General features: G+C 36.2%; 1 protein-coding gene across 1 annotated transcript in view; it reads left to right on the forward strand.

Moving 5' to 3' along the window:
- Window positions 1-1343: 1343 nt before the first annotated feature.
- pitpnm3 (PITPNM family member 3) overlaps window positions 1344-18781 on the forward strand; it is an 81599-nt gene continuing 64161 nt past the window's right edge. Inside the window, exons 1-2 of the mRNA XM_059514308.1 lie at window positions 1344-1656; window positions 12778-12873. Coding sequence (XP_059370291.1) covers window positions 1632-1656; window positions 12778-12873 — 121 coding nt within the window. The 5' untranslated portion in view covers window positions 1344-1631. The remainder of the gene's footprint in view (window positions 1657-12777; window positions 12874-18781) is intronic.

Genomic DNA, 18781 nt, shown 5'->3' on the forward strand with positions numbered 1-18781 from the left:
TCTGGATATAACTTGGTGTGGTTTCATTTTCTTTTTTAATACATGGCAACACAGAACACTTACAGACAATGAGCTGTTAAACAAGTTGATTGAAAGTGCATCATATTTGGCCTTGATTTTGTCACTTTTTCTTCCAATTAATGTTTGACAGCTACCACGAGACTCATATTTTATAGTCATTACATCCCAGCATTAATCAGCTGAACTGCTATTGGATGCAATGTGATGGAGCTGGTTATTTAAAAGCCTGAGGAGGAATGACGATGTAGTGATTTATGAAAAAGCCAACATTTTGCACTGTCATCCTACTATAAGGCTACAGAGAGACACTGCCACTGGCCGGGTGAAGATATTTATACTTATGTTTTCAACTGCACAATGACTTTTGCACTTCTGCTTCCGCAAAGTAGATATTCAGTTTGGTGGCAGGCATGGACAGCACCTGTGGTCCCTCAGCTATTCAACTGTTTGTATCACAAAGACGATAAAAATGATACTGTAGGCCAGATTTTGAAGCACTTTATGGATTTTTAAGGTAACTGTCTTTCAGTGTTGTTGATAGGTTTCTTGTGGCTTCTTTTTGCAACAGTTTCAACTATGGTTTTAGGAGTTTTGGGTCATTCTTCAATTGTGGCGATTCTGTCACTCAATTCCTGTAAGAAACCACACATATTTCAACATATTTTAACAGTGTAATGAAAAAAATATTTTTTTATTGATAAAAATAATAAATTGAGATTTCCTAGTTAAAAAAACGATATAAATATATGTAATATATATTTGATTTATATAAACAATAATGTGCCGATTTCGCGTTTCCCGCCTTAGCCTCGTTTTCATTCCAAAATGGCGCATTGCGTGAAATGATTTTAGTTTTAGTTTTGTTGTATAAGTTGGCTTGCCTAACTTTAATATTACACCTTGTTAGATAAAATTATAGAAATTAATATGATATTATTATCATATGAGCTAAGGATGGCTAAAATTTAAAAACTAACTTAGTGTTGATTCTTCCATGTACGCCGTCAAACAATTTTAATGTAACGTTAACGTTACTGGGAGTCCTTTTAATTTCTGTATTATACGGTTTTAGATTTATATAAATACATACATTTGCAGCATCAATGTGTTTCTTTTTATATAAAAAGTTGCCGAGCTCAGAATCTACGCGTTGCAGAAATGATTTTATTCATACATTTTAGCGTTTGTATATAGTCATGCATATAATGTGCTCAACATCCTTAAGGAGGCGCTGTGTGATATTATTACTTAAAGTGCATAAATGAATAAATAACTAATATATGACGACGGTGGTCTGAAGCCTATATTAATGCGCTTGGCGTTTTCCAAGTCACTGCAGCTCGCGCAGAGCCACTGGAGGCAGTCGAACATCACACCTCGAGCTCAACAGGAGGAGAGGAGGACAACAGCAAAGTCTGCACATACAAACAGCCCCAAGTCCGCGCTTACTTCAACACCAGGATCTGTCTCAGCGTTCATGGATACTCCCACCTTCGCATGTTCAAACACGAAACGCGCATATAGCCTACTTGAAATCGCTTCTCCAGCGCGCAGACAAGGACAGAGAGAAGAGACGTGCGAACTGTCCAAAGTAACTGCAAAGACGCAGGATGGCTAAAGAAATCAGAGGGAAAGGTAAGAGATGTCACATCACATTCAGACAACGCACAGATATCTTCTGTCACAGCAGAAAGAGTAGACACAGTTTGCTCTCTTCACTTTCCGCGTCAATCTGTTGGAATGCGTGATGATCAAGGGCTGCGTCTCCAAACCTAGAGAGCTGCCTACCTAGACAACGTTTTTGGGGCGTCATGGGCGCATTCCAATGCCTTCGACGGTTTTAAACGCTGCCCGGTTGACTTGGTTTTGAGAGACAGTCTTTTTCTTCATCTTAACATGTTCTCTTTACAAACTGGTCGTAATCCTAAATGTAGAATGTTTTATGGATGCAACGTTAGGAGTTGTCAACCATATCTGACCCACTCAGACTCGCAGGAAATCCAGGGGTCCCTGATACCAAAATATTACGATTCATTAGTAACGGTGTATATTAACTTATGGAGTCCGACCGATTTTGTATTTTGATCGCTGATATGATCCAGATAATTTTGTTTAAATGTCCATTAACTGATATCAATATTAAATTGTAATAAAAGTTTTTTTTTTATGACACACACACACACACACACACACATATATATATATATATATATATATATATATATATATATATATATATATATATATATATATATAAACGAGAGACTATAAATCGTTATTTACATTATTGTTGTTAATATAGGTGATTCAGAATTTTGTTTAAGCAAAAGGTTGACATAAGTTACTTCAGCTCTGAATATACTTAATTAATTTCCAGTGGTGTTATGTTGGTGCTATTAACTGATTTACAGGTAGACCTGATATTAAAGAAGCAGTTAAGTAGAAAAATATGACTGTCTACCAAAAAATGTCTATTCCATAAACGCCTAATTCCATAAAAAAATTTCCAGTCCATAAACCCCCCTGAAGTAACTTTGTGGACCCCCCCCCCCAATTAGATATTTGTGTTTTTTTTAATAGTGTCAGAAATTACTGTACAAGAAATAAGCTTATAAGGAAATTTGTACTTAGCATATGGTGTGATTAATAATTCTAGCTGTAAAGCACATCTAACTGTTGTTTCTTCAGATGGTCATAGATTATGAGAAATTTGATTCATCTTTTAAATAATTTAATTAGTTTCTACTTAAAGGTGAATTGGCCAGTGACGTGTATTGTATCAAAGTTTTTTTTTGGGGGGGTCAGTTTGGTTCCTTGAATGTAGAAAGAGGCTGATGTGAGAGAGGGAGAGCTGATGGTCTCTCTTTGAGATATATACCGTATTCTGTATAGGACACTCTGATATGATTGAGCCTAAGGCTGAGTGCTGAGACTGTCTGTGCTGAACATCTACGCATACATAGATATAGTTGAATGTGTTTATGGCAGCACATCCAATCCAGCATGTAAGAGCAATTATTGATCTAGAAGAAGGCTTACCCTTTGCATTTCATGATTCTGAATTATGGTTGTGAGTTAATGTGGTACTTATATTTCTATAAGTGTATTGACTATGCAATTCACATAGGCTTCTGAGATGCCATGAAGGCAGAGAGTTGTTTTGAGGACCCTAATGATAGTTTTAATGTTTTCAAATAAATTTTCCAACTAAGCTTAAAGTGATTGATCTCTAAAGAAAGAAAAAATCATATACAATTTTCTTTCTCCTGTAAAATGCAAAATAAAATATTTTGAATGTTTTCGTTTCGTTCGTTTGGTGGAAGTCAGTGGTAAACTGAAAAGAAAGTTAGTCGTACAGGTTTGGACCAACATAAGGGTGAATAAATCGTAACAGAATGCAAATTTTTGGGTGAATTGTTCCTTTAATATGCTAGACAACTATAAGTATGCCATAGAAACATTGAATCTATCAATGGTGTGCGTTTGGTATGCCATTGTGAAGCTGGTGGTCCAAAAAACAAACAAACCCACACTTCAGCTTTAAATGTAAATCACAATTCAATTTTAAACAAGATAACGTAGATCATTGCTCAGTCTCTAGGGGTCAGGAAACCAGCGAAGAGAACTTCAGATGTTAACCCCAAGTCTGTCAGTATGTTTGTAGCTTATGGTTTATGATGATGAGAAGCTCACAGCACATGTCTTCTGGGTTTTGAATGTGTGCTCTTTGGGTAATTATGGTGTGACAGCATGCCATTCGTGGTGTATTTCATGTAAGTATAACAGTTTCCATACGTTGGAAAGCAGTAACGACTACAGACTGTTAATAAGCTGCCACAGGCATTTGATTTCTTCTCAGGCATGTTTCCGAATCACCAAGAAGTTCTCCTCTCTCTGTCATGTAGGAAGTCAGCATTTGATTTTGTAGGTGGAAATGTGTAATCCTACAGACTCCTTTGGTTTGGTTACTTAATTTACCTCAAGGTTTATTAGATTCCTAGTTAGTAAGTCAGTGTTGTTAAAGATGGGATGGTGGGACAATTGAGTATTATATCAGCATTACATAAAACCGCTCACTGTATTGAACAAGCAGAAAATTTGTCTTTTTACATGATCAGAACTGGCAGCCCATCAGCAAAACGCAGACTAGGTTGGCTTCATTTATATGTTAAATAGCAAGGATTCCTCATGGATACCTGTTCGGTCCCAGATTATTTTAGGATTTTCATGTATTTCTCAAGATTTTTGAATTCATATTTGTTATTATCCAACGTCAAATCAATCAGTTGATCTGCTATATGTTACTGTAGATCAGAGATCACCATTAGCGCAAATTAGTCACCAGTTACCATCCAAATCATTTATTATTTTCATAGGTAGACCTAAAATATATAAATATCACACACAAAAAAAGGATTTATGTATATACAGGAATCATAATTTAAGAGGCAGTGAATGAAGTAGATGCCTGTAGTGTCATCTCTTTCAGTTTCTCCAATCAATCAGGATCACTTATAAATGCATCAGCTAGAAAGAGTCATTGTTAACACTGACATGGAAAAAAAAAAAAATTCTTTTTGTGTATTCACCTCACTGACTATTATTTGCATAATAATTTCCAGAATTGCATGTTGCTTTTTGTTCATTTCCTAGCCAAAATACTGACTCCTGAATAAGCTATACTTTATCCTGCCACTTTTGATAGTTCAAACCTTTGGAGGTTGGACCTATTTCCAACAGTAATTGTATATTCTGCTATATATTTAGTAGTTTGATGCTCATTCTCTATAGATTAGGATATAGACCACTCAATGAATAGAAGTCCCAGATGCAGTAGCCACAGTTAATTTTTTTTACAATCTATATTCCCTCAGCAGAAGAGCCCCAGGTTGCATCACTCCACACCAACCTGAATTCAGAGCAGTTTCAGTGAGTCAAACCATCATGTTGTGTTTGTCTGCTCTGCATGATCTCAAAGCTTCAAAGGGGTGCGATTTCCCATTGCACAAAATGTATTTCATTTTGTGCTCAATTCATCTGCATTGCCTTTCTTAGAAAAAAGAAGGTGCTCTGAAAGAACAAGTGTGTGCAAGTGTGAACTTCTCAGTAATGTGAATAGGAATTCATATATTGGCATGCTTAGGCTGGTGCATGGTCAAGGTCTCTGTTGAATTGGTTCGAAATACACTTTTCACGTGTAACGGGTAGATGTTTCTTCACATTATGCCTCCAGTATAGCTCTAGTAATGCAGAGTTACATGTTTCATATGTACATATAGAGGTCATAGTCAGTGCTGCAGTGATATATTTAATCTTAGCCATTCAGGAAGTGACCTTTTAGTGGCATTTAAGCAAGTAGTATTCTGTGTCAATTCTCAAAAACTATTTTTTACTTGGCTTTGGTTGAGAATAAAAACAGCGAATACTGATTGTGTGGTTCACAGTAGCAAAATTGAATTGCAAAGTTGGATTGCCTTTGCCAAACCAATTAACGTGCACCTCAGTCAAGGAGTTTCCTGCAGTGTCCTTGTGATGCACATTTAAATGAGAAATCATCTCTTTTGTTTTGTCCATTTTGTTTCCTGCTTTTTTTTTTATGGGTTTTGATGGAAGGCGTTGTGACGCTATATCTATGTGATGGCATTTTAGTCAGAAGCGCACTCTATATCTGTGGCTGTCAGACCAAGAGACTCGGATGATCTAGTATTAGCTTTCAGCAAACAACATTGCATTTACTTCGGGTTTCACGTTTGTTTTGTTTCTTGCTTTGTTTTTGTCACTGAGAAAATGAAATTCTATTTTTATCCTCAAACCAATAATTCAGCATTTGCTGCGCCCACGCAGTAGAGTGAGAAATGACTGTTATTCCTGTTAAAAGCATCAAGGATGTTTCTACTTGATGAAAACTCATGAATTTATGTAACTAAGCCAAGCATATTAGATCTAGCATCTTCTAGATCAGTGGCTCTCAAACTGTGAGACCACCTGGAGTGGTGTGTGACATGAAAATTTGCAATATAATTTTATTTACATTTTAGCTTGAAAAGCTTATTTCTTTATTTTATTTACTATTCAGATATTTTAGATGTTGCTCTTGTAGTTTAATTCAGATCTGCAAGGAACAGTTGAAGGTATTATAGCATGCTTTATCTTAAATACAGATAAATTGTATGTTAATTTTCTGCACTATATTCTATAGTATTATTTACTACATGTATATACACAACCCAAAAGGGTTTTTTAAGAAGTAAAAAAAAAAAACATTGATTATAAGAAATGTCTTGAGCACCAAATCAGCATCAGTAATTAGGCTGTTAGACATGGTGATCATAAAATACTTTTGAATGAGAATGCTTATGATAACACTATTGAAGAAGTTATGATGTATAAATTAACATGGTAAAATAAGACATTAAAATGTGAGAATGTAAACTATATGCACATTTATGGTTTAATTTAGGCAGTTTATGAAGAAAATATAGTTGCCTTTGTTGTGCAAAACAATTGCTCGGCCTGTATGTTTTTTTTTTTTTTTTTAAGACTCTATAAGTTTGATACTGAGATGCATGCTGATATTCATGAGCCTCTGTATGAGTGATAAGGTCACTGGTAAAGCAAAAAGGTGGTTTTTGAAATTGGTTTTGGGGTTATGAAATAGTTTGCATGTTCCCTTCATTAGAAGTTGTGAAACTATGGCAAGTAATGGCAGGTTCATTTGGGTGAGCCAGTCAAGATCTATTTGAAGCATTCTAGAATCTGTGTTATCAACAGGTAGAAACCTTAAACCTTCCTGTTTTGTGGGAAAATCTGTTTTTTTTCTCTCTTCTGAAATGAGAAAATCTAAACGTCTCAGTCCCATTTTCTTCATGGTGTTTAACAGTGAATAAAATGCTTAAAAGCTACCTGACACCTCATTACAAATGGAACAATTCAGGGCAGATTTCAGGTTCCCTCCATAAGGCTTGTGTTCTAGCGAACTTGCACAATGATTTGGGTAGAGCACGGTGCTAAAAATAGCCTTGCACGAGAAGCAGTGACAGACTCACTGCTACCCTGTGGTCCTGTGAGAGAAAGAGAGAATGACAGCCTTTCATGACCGTCTGTAGTACTGCAGTCTGGCTTTTGTGTCTGTTTACAGGCAGTTCAGGTCTTGATATTTTTTTTTTAATTAATTTTTTTTATGTTATTTTGATGCATTGATTCTGTGAGATGGGAGACTATGACTTATTGGCTCCCTTAACCAAGGGCTGTAAATTGATTTTTTTTTTACTACAAAATGTCAAACGTTCAACTACAGCATATGAACATTTTAACCTGATACATTTTGTTGTAATAGACAGATGGCTCTTTAAAAAACATCTGCTTTAAATAAATCTCTTCATTTAAATCATTTTTGAACAGTGTTGCTTTTGCTGGCAAATTATAATAGCATCTGTTTTTGAGGATAGGAGGCTTTAATGGATAAATATAAAAATAATATATAGGTTGTCTGACAAAGGCATGGATAGATATATAGAAATATAGATAGATAGATAGATAGATAGTAGTTTTTTGTTTCAAAAAAGGGTGTGACCGAAGGCAATGTTGGTATTCAGGATGCTTTCATATTATATAACTTGTTCATAAAAGAGTGAGATGATCGTGATGACTGCACTTACTAATTGGATCTTTAATCCTGCCATTTCAGATGGAACCTTTACACGTGATGCAGTGCTATACAAACAGTTCCTTTCAGAGATTTGTGTCGATGTGCTTGGTTGAACAGCTTCACCTCAGTAGAGATGAGATGGCAAAAACTGATCATAACTCTGAAGCGATACGACAGCGCTGTCTCGTTAACAGAACATCTTGATTTTGTGTTTGCGTTTCTTTAGTTATGTAAAGGCACAATTAACGTTCACCCGAGTGAGCTCTCTGTGCTCAAGCCTCATGCATTTGTAGCTTCGCCTCCTTCAGTCCTTGACAGAAGGAGGAGGTGGCTCTTGAGTAACCCAGTCAAGTGGTTCTGTTCCCTGCAGTTTACTTTCAACCCCCTCTTGATGTTGTGATCTTGCATGAGGTTTGCCCACTGTATTCTTCCCTGCTGCAATGATTTCACACTTACCTTTGCATGCCGTCTGTTGCAGTATAAGCAGTTGTACCCTTTCTACTCCACTTGGTCTGAAAGTCTTGACCCTTTTCTAAAGCTAAGAGCACATGTAATGATTTTGCCATCTAAGAAATTTTTTTCTGAAAGATCACGTAGTCAGCATCATCAGTCACATCCAGTGTCCTAAGATCATTGATGTTGCACAGTCTCCTTTGGCTTTTACCCAAGATGTGACCGCAACAATCATAAAGGACAGAAAAGATTGCACAGTATGGCTTTAGCCTGCACTGCCTGGAAATACAACCTTTGTCAGTATTTGCATTGTCTTGAAGCATCCACTTTTGTATTGGTCTTTTTAGACTTTGAGTATCACAGTTCTGCTTCGTAATACTAAGTTATTTATCACACCAGTATTTTTTTTTTTTTGTGCAACTGTGGCATATGTGTTGTTTCACAGCATGTGCGGCATTGCTTTGAGCTGCCAAACGGAGGTGTTTACAAGCCGCACGTCGCATATGCTGCAAGCGCACATGCTTTGGTGATGCAGGGATAAGAATGAGAGTATTCCTCTGAGTGATTTAATGAAATAACTGATTGAGAACTGTTTGCTCCAACTAAAACTCCAACATAAATGCCCCTGTTTATTTTCTTTAAAATACATTTCAATTGAATAATTTAAAATTTTAAATAAAATAATTTTTAAATTGGATTTGATGCATGATAAATATGAGTGCATGTGTATATATGCACATATATATATATATATATATATATATATATATATATATATATACATATATCATATACATCATATACATATATATATACATCATATACATATATATATACATCATATACATATATATATACATCATATACATATATATATACATATAATTTATAGTAAAATGTTTTCTAAATACATTGAAACATATATTTTGGTTATTAATTAATTATTATAACTAATTATTGATTTAAATTTAAAATAATTTGATTTAGGTTTATGCATTCATGTATTCCATGAGAATTGAACCTGTGGCTGCAGGAACACAATGTTTAAGTCTAATATACTGTATATCCAGATGCAGTTTGGAAATGCTTCTCATTACAGCAATAAAAAACAGTTTGATAATCACTTTTTGAAGAAAACAGCTAAGCTTTTTGAATTTAATAGGGAAGTGGTTCATGCCAGTCCCCACTAATCAGACGTCTAGACCTGGCAATAACCGAATCACATTATTTTCCAACAAGTATGCCCTTGTGGCCTTTGCTTATTGTCCCTTCCCTTTCAAGTCACACACACAGCCTTAAAACCAGTGCAGTGAACCAATGGGAGCCTTCTGATGTCATAATGGCCTTTACCTCTGCACTTTTCTCTAGAGGGGCTTTAACATTAGGCTGATGAACAAATGAGTAGAAATGGTGACGGAGCTTCTTAAGTGCATGGAGTGAGGCTGAAGAGGGGAAGAGGAAGGAATTGAAGGTTGGGAGAGAAAGTGCAAGAGGGAGGGTGAGATATATAGAGATTAAAGAAAGAGAGAAAAGCGAGATTGCTGGAGGAAAGCAGCTCCTATCTAGCAGAGATTATGTTTTTGATTAAGAGCAAGTCTTTCAGTGAGTTGTGTCATGAGTGCTCTGGAGAAAATGCCATTTTTGTACTGTGCAAGCTCCTCGGAGAGGGGACCTATCAAACCTCGATATCGACCCTATCACAATCCATGACCCAGCATTCATAACTCACAACTCTATCAAAGATTAGACATATATTTAGATGGGTTATGGAGAATTAAAATCTAAGTTTGAATGGTTTTTATACAGCAGTTTGATAAATAAAAAGTTAATTGAGTAAATAACATTAAAAAAAAATTCAGTGAATAGTGAAAGATATATAGTGGCTTAACCATTGTTGATTATGTCCTGTATTGGGACGAATCTTAAACAGCACCAGTTTAATAAATATTAGAACCTCATTGAATAAGAAATATTGGGATACAGATAATGATGTTTATGGCTAGCTACCTGAATAATAGCAGGTCCAATTTAATGGCACAGAACAGACATCTGAAGCTGAAGTAAAAAATTGTCCTAAGACAATAGAGACCACAAAGTTATCTTTCCTTAAGAGCTTTCAGCTGAAATTTAGTTTTTTAGTCAAACCTAAATTTTGAGTGTTTTTAAAGGAAGACTTCCTTTCACAGCATGCATTCAATTTCATTTAATCCCTCTGTAGTTGATGACGGAATTAAACAGAAAAGTTTCATAAATGTATCATTCATGAGGACCATACCAATTTCATGGCTGAAGTACATCCTCTACTCTATGCTGTTTTATTGCAAAAGCATCACCTGCATGACTTGCCAAACAATGCCACCCGTAATGAAATCCATCTCGGTTTAGCTATGCACTGACTTATAATATAACTTTGATTATATGACCACCTCTTTTACTGGTTGAAACCATTCATGTTTTTCTAATACATTCTTTCTTAGCCAAAAAATGTCAGCCTTTCCCTTTTCTCAGCCTTCATTCCAGGATTAATTATGGATGATGTGATTAGAATTTTTTGTGATTAGAGATGCTTTAGTGCAGGAACTGATGTCATATCCACCCTCCCGTCTCTGAAGACAGGCCTCACTGGTCTCCCTCATTCAAACTAATCTGCACCTCTTTATCTCCTGCTGTAAATCCATTTACCAAGCCTTAAAAGCCATTTCTCAATGTTTAGACTGCATTAATGAAACATTGCCCTCCTGCGTCCCGAAGGAAAAAGCCTTTCATCTCCATCAAAGTATTTAAAACAGAATACTGTGTGTTTATTTGGCCACTCTAGATTTGATTATGGTCACTTATGTAAAGCAATAATTAAGCTGGTAAACCTCTCTTCACTATTTATGCTGTTATGATCACAAAGTGGAACTTTTGCTCCGTTATCTCTTTCACCTTTTATGAGATATTACAAATCTTACATATGCAGTGGCCCCATAAATGCGGCCACATAAACCATATTTTTATCATACCAAGTTTTATTTAATTTAAAGTATAGAATATGGAGACTTTTCAAACATCTAAAAAAAACTTCACATCCTGTGTGCTCTACATTGTCCTATAGTAATAAAAGGCAGAATGCCAAGAATAAATTATTTTAAAAAAGTAGTAGTTAAGACTGCAAAGGAGATGCCAAATCTAATTATGATGCTTATTTAAATTCTGAATTTCTGTGGTGGCTTAAATGGTGACTTATGTTAATGTTGTCTGGGTGGGCTTGGGGCCAGAAAGGCCTCAGCAATGATAGAGCAGATTTCTGTTGATGCTACTGTCAAATGCATTGTGATTATAATAGAAAACATAGTAGGCTGAGATACTCATCTCCATTGGGTGCATTAGTAGTGCTAGCATTTGACCTGCTTGCTTTTTTGTGGAAGAGATGAAAAGCTCATTAAATCCTGCATGGTGATGTGGGGGTTTAGCAGTCAAAGGGACAGAATGAAAATTGTGGAGCTGCACCGAACCCCAGTTATGGAAGGTGAGTTTCCTTATTGCTTCAACAGAGTGAGCAGGATCATGAGGAGTCCATGTACAAGACCGCAGGGGAACGAGATATGACCGCTTAGGTGACACCTCTCAAGTAATGCCAACCAAATAGGCAAAATCATTTACTGTGGCACGGCTGATATTGGTTATTCATGCTTAATCTCCCGTGCTTGTGCTTTTCTTCATTTGTAAGCCACATCTGCTAAATGAATCAATATAAATAAAATTCCTTACAGTTGGATTTCTTTGTTGTGCTTGTTTCATTGCGATTTTAAGCCTTATGAAAGCAACAGTGAGCTCACTAAGCCTGGATGTGTGAATTACTGGATTTACATTAAATGATTTAATGCTTTGAGTAAAGAAGCAATTTGCTGAGCTATAAAGTGCCAAAAATCCCCATCGCTATATGTTCACTCACAATGACAATCTATAATTATTAAATCATGGCCCACTTAATATGATTGGGAGAGGATAACTTTCGTTTGACTAACACTGATTTGTAATTTGCCGCTATCTGTCATTAGATTAGAAAGTTATTAACTTTAGATTTAAACAGCCCAGGGCTCACAGTCACACCACCTGCCTCACTAACGCAACACATAGTCGACAAGTACTTTGTCTTCAGCAGCTGAAGTTTTTTCTACAAGGAGTTTTTGTTTAAAGCTATTGAAGATAACGGTGCTTTTCAACACTATAGCAACTGCACTAGCAATCAAACATCAGCACCTGCCTATATATATATAATATATATATATATATGGATGCACGTGTGTAGAATTATAATAGAATTATAGAATGTGTGTGTACATATGTTTGTCTAATTTCAAGAATTTAAGCAGCAGCTTTTAGATCAAAACTTTTGACAAGTCATCTTAATTATGATCTTAAGAATGATCATTTTGAATTCCTGAATCTCAAATTTTACACTTTGATTTCCACATTAGCCAGTCTTAATTAAAAAAACATGCTTTCAATTAATTCCTAGCCGTTCCATTCTTTTGGACACCTTCACGTGGTAATATTAAATAACATTGTCATCATGCAAGTCTAATCAATTAGTCACACAATGTTCAGTAATTGCATGCAGCACTAGTGACCTTTGGTTTGATCATATCTTTTTCATGTTCTTCCCTTAGCGACCCTACGCAAGCACAGCGCTTCTCACTGGCGCATGCAGAACATCGCCCAGGAATCTGTTGACAGCTCGGATGATGAGTTTTTTGATGCCCGAGGTAAGTGTCACTTATTTCCCACCCTTTGCAATAGCTTGATGGCTTCAGCTCTTCAGCATCTGTGACCTTCTCTCTCTCTCTCTCTCTCTCTCTTTTTATGTCCATCATATTCTGTCCATTACAGGTGCCTCATATCATTATGGATGTATTCCTCTGAAGTAGGCTAGGCACTAAAAAAACCTGTAAACCTGTATGAAAAATATTTTTAGGCCTCTTTCATAATGAACGCAAATGCTAAACTGTGGCTTTCTGTTATTTTGATATGGATTGCTATAATGTGACCTGACTGAACAGTGTAGTTTGTCGTCTATCATGTACCAAGCCTTGATTTAACATTTCATGCACTTTTGTATGTAATATGGTCCAAATAACAAGCCTTTACAATCAACATAGTGAAAACTGGCAGCCATATGTGCTTGTCAGCTTACAAGTGTCCCTGCACCAGCGAGCCAATCGAGTCCCATACAATAAATAGCTCAAGATTTGCGTCTTCAGCAAAATCCTCTATCTGAATTGACTGGGCTTCACTTTGCCTTGCTCAGCAGCAACTATCCATTATCTCTTCTATAGGAAGCATTTACATTTAGCTGACGCTATTTCCCAAACCAATTTACCATGCAACTTGAGGATAAGTTTTGTGCCTAAGCAACCCATTTTTTTTTTCACTAATGTGTAGAAAAAAAACATCTTATGACAGGATGTTTTGTATTTGGAATAACATGCATGGTTGAATCATACATTGGGAAATGTGTATTAGGAAGATAAGGTGCTGTTTTTTTGCACCATACTATGTGCTGTTCAAAGCTGTGGCAGTCGAGTCCCAAAGCAGCAGCAGCTAACATTTGGTCAGTGAAGGTGTGGAGGTGTGACTAAAACGGGATTTTCCATTAGAGGTGGAGATCACATAGTCTCCTGAGTCGCATCTGTAAATTAGTTTCTTTGATTTGCTGTTCAAAATGAAATTATTCAGCTTTATAATTTATTCACATGAGCTCTTGTGTCCGTCTGCCCCACATTTGTATAAATGTAAGAGTGGGTTAAATGTAATCAGTATCCTGCATGTTTCCGCATCTAACTTTCACGAGACACATTTCTCATTCATTCTTAATGAGCGAACCGCTTTACCACACAACACAGAAGCTCAATTAAAGTCCAGATGTTACAGCGGGATGGAATGGGCAACATGCCAGATAGTTCGCTAATGTGTTTTTTGGATGTTTTTATTATATTCCATCATTAGGCTTTGCTTATATGAACTTGCATTCTGTTATAGGCAATAACCATTCAAAATGTTGCACTTTTTTTTTTTTGTCAAATTCATCAAAACTGACAGTAGCTGGGTTTTTGTAGTTGTAGTAGTTGTGAATTTAACTTATGCACAAAATTGTAATATCGCATAAAACATTGTCGAACAAGCACTGTCTCATCCAACAAATCAAAGAGAATAAAATCATCCCTTCCTGATAAACTGGCACTGTAAATCACTAAGAAACATAAGAGAAGCCACTGAATATAATAATTTTCATATATAATTAAATTACTTGCGCTTTAGAGCGAGCAGACGAACCAAAATAAATGCGGTCATTGCTTTTGGATATATAATTTTTTTTCTGAATAAGAATGAAGGTCTTGCAGGTTTGGAACAACATGAGGGGGAGTAATTAATGAGAGAATTTTCATTTTTGGGTGAACTATCTCTTTAATTTTCAAACAATCATGTGGAATAATGGAATAAAAAATGTAATAATGGCTGCTGAAAGTACAGTTTTGGCCTAAGATGCATAATAAAATAGAAAATGGATGGTTTTGTTTGTTTGTTTATTTTAAAAACATAAAAAGATTCTTATCAACCCCCAAAATTAGAATGGCATTATAAATATGAGCTTGCCTGATGTAAAGGGTTTTCACACTATAGTTTTTATATTTTTTTTTTCAGCTTAGAGAAGATTAAGCATGAAAGAAGATACCATTTGTCGAAAAATGATTGAGAAAATTGAGAAATCATGACGCTTATAGCAGCTGTCAAAATAAATGTTTTGTACTACCATTATTCTTGAATGATAACAGGAGGGTTTGTTTACTCTAGAACAGTATAGTGACACTAGTGCCCACATAGAAAATAACTGCCCAAGTACATTACCAAGATGACCACTGAAATGACTTGCCTTAAAGGGACTTTGAAGAAATGTATTACACTGTCACAGTGCATTATATGCTGAGAGGATGACCAAGGCTGCAGGCACAGATGGACCAGCACTAAGTTGTTTATGACTGACTATGACAGTGACTGCCAAACTTTTCAGAGCATTCAGTGTGTTGGTGCATTTCTAAATTGATTAAAATCCTCATTTTGTGTATCAGAAAATAATTAAATATAGTTATAAAAAGGGTAATTATTTTTGGTTTCTTCTGTGTCAGTTTGAATTGAAGTTTTGAAATATTCTACCATTCAAAAGGTTAGGGTCAGTTTATTTATTTTAAGAAACTATTTCTTTTATTCTGTAAGGACATGTTAAATTGATCTAAACTAAGTGGAAGTAAATACATTTAAATGTTACAAAAGATTTTAATTTCGAGTAAAGCTTTTCTTATATAATAAAGTCAGTAAAAAGAAAATAATTTAGCAACTGATTTCAACTTTGATAATAAGAAATATTTCATTAGTACCAAATCAGCATATTATTATATATTATGCATATATTATTTTATTTATTTTAATCAAATAAATGCATATCAACTCTTTCAGAAATGACAAAAGACTTAAATGTTGTTTTCTAGGTGTGTTTGTGAAATCATAGAGGTTGTGTGTGTGGATATATGTCTCTGTGGGTCTGTGTGGAAACTCTCTGCTCTTCACTGACCTGTGAGATTGACCCCTGTCAGTCAGTGTGCGCTACAGATGATCAAAGCGCCGAGCGGCAGGGAACTTGAGGCTCATCACGGTTCCAGCTTTGTCAGCCCGCCTTCACCTCCGTGACACATGAGCCCCTTTCACGCGTGTCAGACTCTCACTTGCCCTGTTCATGCCTCTCATATCCGCTGGGTTGGTCTCCTTCAAGTCGCATCACAGAGTCTGTCTCGTGACCAGGGCCTAAGCGCCAAATACAGGTGAAACATGAAAATGGATTCAGAATTTTTTTTTCATTAATAGCCATCCGTTTCCACTGTCGGGCCAAAAGCGGACGTGCTAGTGCGTGCCAGGGCCAGTCGCTTTCCACTGTCACTTCTGGGGCTTGATCGTGCCTTGTCGGTGCTTCCTCTGGGCCAACGGCCCGGGTTTTTTGGCCTGACAAAAACCTTGGACTAAAGCGGGCCAGCTGGGGCTAGAGGAGTGGTTATGAACAAAGCTGGAGTTTCTCCGCGTCTGGAAAGCATCAGCGCCGCGGATCATTTCATAAAGCTAACAGCTATAACACAAGCTTTAAAACTTTTTTTTAAATAAGTTGAGCTCAAAACTCGCTTTCAGTTAGCAGCAAGTGTTTGAAATGACGCGATCCGATGTGGATTGTAATCCCCATACAGGGCAGAAATATTTATAAGTGATGCAGAAGACTTTGCACATTGACGTTACCATAGTAGACATGGTAAATGCGAGCACTTGAAGAAATCAAACGTCAGCTTCTTATTCTCTATCACAATCGTGTATTTATTTAGTAACTTATTTTATCTGTTCAATTCAATTCAAGTTTATTTGTATAGCGCTTTTTACAATACAAAACACAGAACACCGAAAATTACGTCTCTACAATATTTAGTAGTAGCTTATAAGTGGTGACTGTCAGTTTGTGCACGTATGACAGGATTTTTCAGAAAAATGTATACAAGATGTAGTCAGTCTGTCATAAGTCTCGTCTCGAGAGTTTAGCTCCGCGTAGCCTATGTTTTTTGTTCGGGAGCTTTTATAAAAATATAGAAATTATAATTCTTTCTAAATTAGTTTTATATAGTTTACTGTGACTACAAATAAACAGAAACAGACTCGACTGAATAGCAGGCTATGTTCGTAACGTTTTATTTCAGTGTGACTAATTTTCAATCCTGATTAATTAATTATGATCAGTGTATCACTTATTATAGTAAAGTATCACTTATTATAGTAAAACATTGATGTTTTTGGATTTAAATATTTCACAAAGAATGCGAACAAACGGCCGCTTTTATCATGTTTGTTTTGTTATCGCACTAGATCCAGTGACCTATTTCTTATTAGTTCTCTGATAACTTCTCTTTGTTGGTGAAATTATGGGGATGTGTGACGTTGTTCCTGAGAGGCGTGTTAAGGGCGGGTTTTAGTGAATCGCAGTGGAGCTTCTGGGCCGACAGTGGAAACGCAGCGCTATTCTGGCCTCTGTGCTACAGGTCCGAGGCTATTAGCCCTACCCAGCCCGTTTAAAATACTGCCTCGCACTGGCCCAACACTGGAAAAGCAGCTAATTTGTACCCAACCAACTTTCAGTAGAAAATACTTAATCACTGTGCTGGAAAAGCGTTGTCATGGGGTGTTTAAGGACAAAGCTGTTTTGATTATGAATGAGTGCATTCAGAATAGTTTTTAACTGACATGTTGGCAAATGTCTAAGGAGGTTAATTCAGGTCTGTTATTGGAGCGTGTGCATTTGAGTAATGAGATTTGTCAGAGTGTGCTTAAACAGAGTCCATTTGTATAGCCTGGAATACGATCGGACCCTCATTTAAATCTGTGTAGATTTCAGCTGGAGACAGATTGCTGTATGCATTCGCAGTCATTCATTGTGACTCTTAATGCTAATTGATTAACGTTACCTACACAGGCTTTGCATTTTGGGCTGAAGTGTTTTCTGTTGCATTGATTTGCTCTCTGTAGTCGGGTAGCCCTAGGCCCTTTGTACATGATTCATCTGCACTGACAAATCAGCTAAGAAATTGGCTATTTATAACCTCTGTCAGATTACAAAGCATATCTTAAAATCATGTTACCTTACATTTTAATATAAAGACCCTGTTATTTGAAAATAGTATCTTGGCATCAGTATTGATTTTATGAATATCATTAGCCATTTGAGAGATGACAGCTTGTGAATTTGAATTCATATGCAACTTTGGTTTATTAAACATTAAATTGTGTCATACATGTGTCCAAGTTACAAAACTGTCACAGCCAATCGCATAAGAAAAATACATTCTTCTTAGTATTTGAGTTGGAGTTTTAAACCCAAAGAAGGTCAAGACGTTTGATTTTCATAACCAAATATAGGCCTTCATTTGGAGGATTTTCCAGGAAAAGCCTGTTTTCCTGAAACCGTGTCAGAAAGACAATTCTGTCTTATGTTCTGTCTTATGACTCTGAGACAGATGTTCTTTGCCTCTAGACAGCCACAGGCATCTATGGTCATATTCTGGTCATGGAAAAAAGTATTAGTTGGACAAAATGTGTGAAAAAATGAAGTCTGTGCATTTAGAAAAGACTCTGGAAAAAAAAAAAGCTGACTGTAGGTTTGCATTTTATTTTTGTACAGTGAATGCGAATGGTGACTGAGGCTGTCATTTTGCCTGACATTTCCCATTGTGTTCCACTTAAAAAGAGAGTCATATTGGTTTGAAATAACATGATCTTTCTTAGAAAGTACACATAAATGTAATTTACAAGGAAAATCTAGACTCACGACAGGCTTGTGTTGCAAATGTGGTTCATATACTGAATATATTAGTAGGAGAGAATTGGAAATAGGATAAGCTGAAATCCACCAGTATTTGCCCATCTTTCAGCCCACACAGACTTGTCCTTTGACTCCTATCTCTATCTTTTACCTCATCAGGTCTTTCTAGAATTTGTGAAATTTAGTTTCAGATTCCTTTTAAAGTCTCTTAATAACCTCCAATCAAAATGTTTCCCCACCTTAATGCACTACTTCTTTTTCTCCTTTCAGTC

The sequence above is a fragment of the Carassius carassius genome, chromosome 28 (genome assembly GCF_963082965.1).
Source record: "Carassius carassius chromosome 28, fCarCar2.1, whole genome shotgun sequence".
In the NCBI taxonomy this organism is placed as follows: Eukaryota; Metazoa; Chordata; class Actinopteri; order Cypriniformes; family Cyprinidae; genus Carassius; species Carassius carassius.